General features: G+C 31.6%; 1 protein-coding gene across 1 annotated transcript; it reads left to right on the plus strand.

The window, feature by feature from the left end:
- Positions 1-5,098: 5,098 nt before the first annotated feature.
- LOC145122659 (protein DMR6-LIKE OXYGENASE 2-like) lies at positions 5,099-6,319 on the plus strand. The gene has a single exon (XM_079058222.1). It carries the CDS (start codon positions 5,121-5,123, stop codon positions 6,177-6,179), a length of 1,059 nt encoding a protein of 352 aa, XP_078914348.1. The 5' UTR covers positions 5,099-5,120; the 3' UTR covers positions 6,180-6,319.
- Positions 6,320-6,922: the final 603 nt, after the last annotated feature.

Here is a 6,922-nt window from a genome sequence, read left to right on the forward strand (position 1 = left end):
GTAGATTGATGGCCATGTCTTCGTTGGTTACACCATTCGAATGATTCTCATCCATGTGACGACGGTAATTTGGAGATCAGTTGTGTTCTACATGTCCGATCGAAGCCATTTTGGAGTAAACTTAGAGACGAGATTGGGGTAATGAAGTTTGCAGATGTGCCGTTTTAGGTCAAGGAAGTCTTGATTTTATATGGAGGCGTACGATTCGCCTTCAATACGACGTCGTTGCGGTTGTTCGACGCTTTAAATTCTTGTCATGTCATCGCTTACGTGTTAGGCTAGGTTTATGTGGCAACGTTAACCGGCTACAATAGGTAAAATGGACTATATTGTTAGGTAAGAAATACTCCGTTCCCTTATTAAGCCACAAAATAAATTAAGTGGCTAAATGAGTCAACCCTAGAAACATTATAGGGCCTATACGTCATTTTCCCTTTTTTTTACTTGCATTTAATGTTGTAAAACCTCATTTTTTTTATTTTTTTATATAAAATTTAAAAAATAAAATACTAATTTTGTAAAAGTAATTATAAAAAAAGTTTGGGCTACTATTTCTCAACTCTTTACATATCGGAAAAAGATAATCAAGTTGTCGGCGTTCCATATAAGATTCACGAAAAAAGCGAGCTAAGTTCAATGGTATTTTTCTAAATGAATTGAAGGTCACATTTTTAATATATATATATATATATATATATATATATATATATATATATATATATATATATATATATATATATATATGTTTTTGACATTTTTAATAGATTTTTATACATATATATATATATATATATATATATATATATATATATATATATTTTAATAAAATTACGTGTCCGACAATTTAATGATAAAGAAATCAATAAAGTTATGTTACTAACAATTTTTTATAACTTAGTTTTTTAATTATTATGTAAAAACGAATAAGTGAAAATGAGTTTTTTCAAATGTACTGCAAGAGTTGGAAGACAATTTTAATTCAAATAAGTGTGAGAAGACAGGAAGACAATTTTAATTTATATTGATGATGAAGTGACATGACCAAAAACGTCAAATTAAATATATTAATAAAATAAACAAACCAGCTTATCATCAAATTAAATACATTAATTAATTTTGGATGCTTAGTGGGTATAATTGACAATTTTTATGGAACAAATCGAATAATATGATATTATGTGGGTGGTGCTAAAAAACTCTCCTTAGACCGAGAGTATGTGGGAATGATCTTCCATTTTTTTTTTGCCTGCAACGTTAATATTTTATTTATTTATTATTTTCATCAAAACTCAGGGTGTGTATGGTGCCACATTAATATTTTATTTATTTATTATTTTCATCAAAACTCAGGGTGTGTATGGGAAGAACCTTTCATTTTTTTTTAAACATATTTCATACAAATATTATACTTATTTTGTAGGAAATTAAAAACTATGATGATTTGATATATTTTTTATAATTTTTTAGTAAGTATATAATTTAATAAATATTAAAAAAGCCTGAACAAAATACTGACCAACCACACAAAGAGAGAGAGAGAGAGAGAGATTCCTGTTACTCTTTTCCCTCACTCGCTGTATGGTGTTCCAGAATGGGAGAACATTTCTTTCATTTTTTTTTCCGCTGCACACCCATCGGTCTTAGAGGGTTTAATTTACATTGTTTTATGTATTTGACAAACCTCATTAAAATGTCTAATCAATTACTATATAATTAACTATTTTAGTATTTGGGTCCTACTAATTAGACTCCATATTCACTTATTGGACCTCAACTATTATGAGTTTTCAGCTTTTTCAGACCTTGAGAATTGTAATTGCTTACTTTTTAATTTCATCTATTTTTACAATACAAAACTGTAAATTTGATCCCTGTGGTATTCAAAAAACTTTGGATAGGGTTCAAAAAGTTTTAAACTTGCATGGACCGTCCAAAATCAAGAATTTAGTGTGATTTTAATCCAAAAAAACTTGAAAAGACGGTTTTGCATTTTATTTTATTTTTTGTATTTTTTTATAATCATTCTAATACTTTTTTACTTAAAAAAAAGGAATTATCCCCCACCCCCACCGTTCTCTCTCTCTCTCTCTCTCTCTCTCTCTCTCTCTCTCTTCAGTCTTCCCCCATCTTCCTCACCTCACCTCACTTCACCTGCAATTTAAACTACATACACACATTGTTTACGCAACATTGAAGCTTCCATGGCACCATGAATCATCAGAATACAATCAGAATCAGAAATATCGACACCTCCTTGGTTCACCTGCATATGAGTTTCATAAACACCACCTGTCATCTTGATTTGAGATAAGTGACACGAACAAGTAGGCTTTGGGGGCATCATACTTGTTCATACCTGCTGCTTATCATCACTGGTGGTGGTGAAAATGAAATCCAACATTTTATTAATATTCTCTTCATTCACTTGTCTCTTCTTCCCAGGAACATCATCTTCAGAACCAGAAAAGTAGTTAGGAGGATGTCGTACATGAGCAATCAACCAAGAAGAAGAGAATAGAGATTCAGGAAAGGATAATATTACCTTCCACGTTTAGTAATGACGGACACGACATCGAATGTGAGGAATTAAGGTCCAATTGAGGGTTTCCAAACCCTAATCACACCTTAAGCATCATCGGAACAATCCTGTCATCACAATCATAGCTTCTAGTCACCCCTTTCTCTCTCTCATACATACTACCGTATACCTGAACACACTCGTGAAGTAGTCATCGACGATCATATGCTATGGGTTTCTTCTCTCGCCTCGTTCTAAAGAAGAACCATCTCTGGATACAGAGCCTTCTTCACCCCTGCTGATGTAATAATCGTTCATGGGTTGCTGTAATAACCACTTCATCTTTTTCAACACATTCATACACATACAACACAATAAACACACACACAATGATATAAAACCTAGAAATTGATGATGAAAAACTCACAGCCCTGCAAATCTCGATCCAAATGCAGATTCAGATTGAAAGAAAAGCTTGTAGATATGGGTTTTTGAAAAATGGTGGCGGAAAGAAATAGGAGATGGTGGGATGCTTCATCTTGGGGTAGGCTTCACTTTTGAACTTCTTGTTCTTCAATTTTTTTGCCTACAGACTCTAGTCCGGCCCACACCTTTTTCCAGAAATATCACCCTTGCACATACAACATATCAAAATCGAACACACATACAATTGGGTTTGATTTTCTTACTTCTTCCAGATTTTAATAATCATTTCACAACTGGTTCTTGTTTGAAAACTCATATTGATGAGAATCAGAACAAATTGAGAAAAAGGACGACCAAGAGAAAGAGAGAGGGGGGAGAGAGAGAGAACGGTGGGGTGGGGGATAATTCTTTTTTTTTTAATTAAAAAGTATTAGAATGATTATAAAAAATACAAAAAAGAAAATAAAAGGGCAAAACAGTCTTTTCAATTTTTTTTTGGACCAAAATCATAGGAATTTCTTGATTTTGGACCTTGCATGCAAGTTGAAAACTTTTTGGACCATATCCAAAGTTTTTTTGAATACCATAGGGACCGATTTTGCAGTTTTGTCATTTTTACAATTGAAGTCACTACCTCGAAGCCATTTTTACTTTTTCAAAAAATTTTGAAGGTGGGTGTCTTGTTGATACTAAAACTTATTTAATTTAATACCAAAATTTATTTCATTTCATCCGGCAATAAAGGAGCATATGGATTATCATTTTAATTTTAAAAAAATAATAATAAACCATCATATTTTTATTTATATAAAATCGAAACATTATTAACATAAAAATACACAAACTGCAAGTTATGGATTATCATTTGAATGCTTTTAGTTGATAGTGACTTTTGTACATAAATTATATATAAGTACTTTATAATATATTTATAAAAAATGATTTTTATAAATTGTATATAAATAATATAAAAATATATATAAAAGCTGTTTTATTTTAAATGTTTGATAACAAAAATATATTTCATTAAATATATTTTAGTAAAGTTTGTGATTAAATAGATTTAAGTAAAATTTATAATTTGTATATTAAAAAAAGGTTTCATCATTACTCCATAATTAATTAATAATTACATAAAAACTCATAAAGTAAAAAGGTTATCATTATATTATAATGATAATATTTAAGAAAAAAAAAGTTTAATGATTAGGGTCATTTTAGATAGTAGAGAGGGTCTATTTAGATGGACTCTAGTTTTAATTTATTTTTTTTTATAATATTTATTTTACTTATTTTGATTGAAATTTTATAAAAACTTTTTATATTTTCTATTTTGTCTCGGTAGATTTTTGATTTCTTACTTCATCGATACACATTTTCAGTCTTCCATAATTAGTTGAGTAAACTTGAAGACGCAACTTTTTAATGAGTTATAAAGTTGATTTTGTTTAAAATATAAATTAAAAAAAAAACTTAAAATTTTTATATTTGTAAAATGATTAAATTAAAGTTTTAGTTCCAACAAAAAAGGTGATGTTATTTGATAGCCGTTTTCGTCATTTTTTATCATAGGTTTATATACATAAATAAAAAAAACCTGTTTTTTTGTTACCGAAGTCCGATAATTCGGTTTTAATATTTCGCTGGATCAGCCTACGTAAAATATTCCTATACTGTAATAAAACATTATTAAATTGTATAAAAAAAACTTACGGATTCGGATTATCTAATTTTTTAAAAGTTGGTTTGATATAAACGAACAAAATATTAACAAAAATAAACAAAAAAGTTATGAACGAAAACTAAATAAAAAATAACATTAAATATATATTTTAATAAAATTTTAAAAAAATTAAAAAAATAAATATAAATAATTAATAAATAATAGTAATATGATTGATAATATAAATTTATAAAATTAACAAGAAAATATAAAATATAGTAATGATGGTGAAGTCACTTGAGAGGGTTTTTTTTAAGATTGATTGGGTACAATATTGCGAAGATTGGCTTACCTAGGACTACTGTAAGTCATCATGTTTTCGTCATCTACGTCATCGTTCATCCGTCATATCATTTGCATCACATCTGACACGAATCCAAACCGGAGACTCTCTATTTAATTCAATGGCTATAAAAACTGATCGACACGTTAGAAACTCATATATCTCCAACAATGGCTGCCAACACCAAAAGATTACTTCTAAGTGACCTAGTTTCATCCGATAAGATCGATCAAGTCCCCTCTCACTACATCCGTCCAATCTCCCAACGCCCCAATCTCCAAAACGTTTACCATAATGATCATACCATCCCTCTCATTGATCTCCACGATCTTTATACTCCCAATCGCTCTCATGTCGTCCATCAAATTGGTCGAGCCTGCCGCGACTATGGCTTCTTTCAGGTCAAGAACCACGGGGTACCGGAATCCACCGTAGCCAACATGATGAATATCGCAAGAGAATTCTTCAAGTTGCCAGAAGAAGAGAGGCTCAAGACATACTCCGACGACCCTACAAAGACAACAAGACTATCCACTAGCTTTAACATCCGTACAGAAAAGGTTGCTAACTGGAGAGACTTCTTGAGACTCCATTGTCACCCGCTACAGGACTACATCCACGAATGGCCCACCAACCCGGAGTCTTTCCGCGACCATGTGGCGGAGTATTGCCGGAGTGCAAGAGGGCTAGCACTCGTACTTGTTGAGGCTATTTCGGAAAGCTTGGGGCTTGAAAGAGATTATATCAACAGACAATTGGGGAACCATGGACAACACATGGCTTTGAATTACTACCCACCATGCCCACAACCAGATTTGACTTATGGTTTGCCTGGACATACTGATCTTAATCTCATCACCATTCTTCTTCAAGATGAGGTCCCTGGTCTCCAGGTTTTGCGAAATGGTCACTGGGTTGCTGTTGATCCTGTTCCTAATACGTTCATCATTAATATTGGTGATCAAATTCAGGTGCTGAGTAATGATAGATACAAGAGTGTTCTTCATCGAGCTGTGGTGAACTGTGAGAAAGAACGGATATCTATACCAACGTTTTACTGCCCGTCTCGTGATGCAGTGATAGGTCCTGCTTCAGAATTGGTAAGTGATGATGAACCTGCTGTTTATCGGCAGTTCACATATGGGGAATACTATGATAAGTTTTGGAATCGAGGGCTTGCAACTGAGAATTGTTTGGATATGTTCACCCTGACCTCCTCATCCAGTTGATAGTGTAGAACTTTTTTCGGTTTATGATTTCCTTAAGGATGTTTGGGATTATGGGATAGTGTTTCAAAATAAAAAAAAATAGCTTTTAGTAAAAATGTTTAGCAGTTATACGGCAGCAACATGAAATTTTAAAAAAAAATGTTTGATTTATCTTATGTGATGTGTATTTGGCAAAAGTAAGATTGTACAAAAAAAAATTGGACTTATAGGGAGGTTCATAATGATATTATGATCTTTTTGACTTTTTATCTCAAAACCTCATAAGGATTTTAAAGAAATTACCAGGGAGTGCCTAACTAGAAAACCCCTTATTAAAGATGTGCAAAAGGCATTTTGAAAAATTATTTTCATAAACCAAATATTATTTTGAAACACACTCCCAGACACCCTTAAGTACTCTTGTGATATCATCTTTTACATTGTTTATAATGCATAAACTCGTTTTTAGGCAATATTGGCGAAGGTTGTATATTCACATTCCATTTTCCTTTTTCCTTAGACAAGAAAAGAAGCAAGGAAAAGTAAAATGTGAAGGAACAAGAGTTGGAAACCACTACTCTAAAATCTAGAAATACTCACGGATTTCCTTTGGAATATGTTTTCCGTTAGAAATCCATCACTATTTCGTCGGTAATTACCGACAGATAACCTATAGATTTTTATTATTTTTAATTTTTCGGGCACCGAACGTCATTTTCTCGCTTTGTTCTTTTTTTCGCTTTGTTTTTTTTTTCACTAATTTA

This window comes from Lactuca virosa, chromosome 6 (genome assembly GCF_052849685.1).
Source record: "Lactuca virosa cultivar CGN04683 chromosome 6, Lactuca_virosa_CGN04683_v6, whole genome shotgun sequence".
In the NCBI taxonomy this organism is placed as follows: domain Eukaryota; kingdom Viridiplantae; phylum Streptophyta; class Magnoliopsida; order Asterales; family Asteraceae; genus Lactuca; species Lactuca virosa.

What these genes read in the sequence shown, in the direction of transcription:
- LOC145122659 (XM_079058222.1), top strand. Translation starts at nt 5,121, where the DNA reads ATGGCTGCCAACACCAAAAGATTACTTCTAAGTGACCTAGTTTCATCC.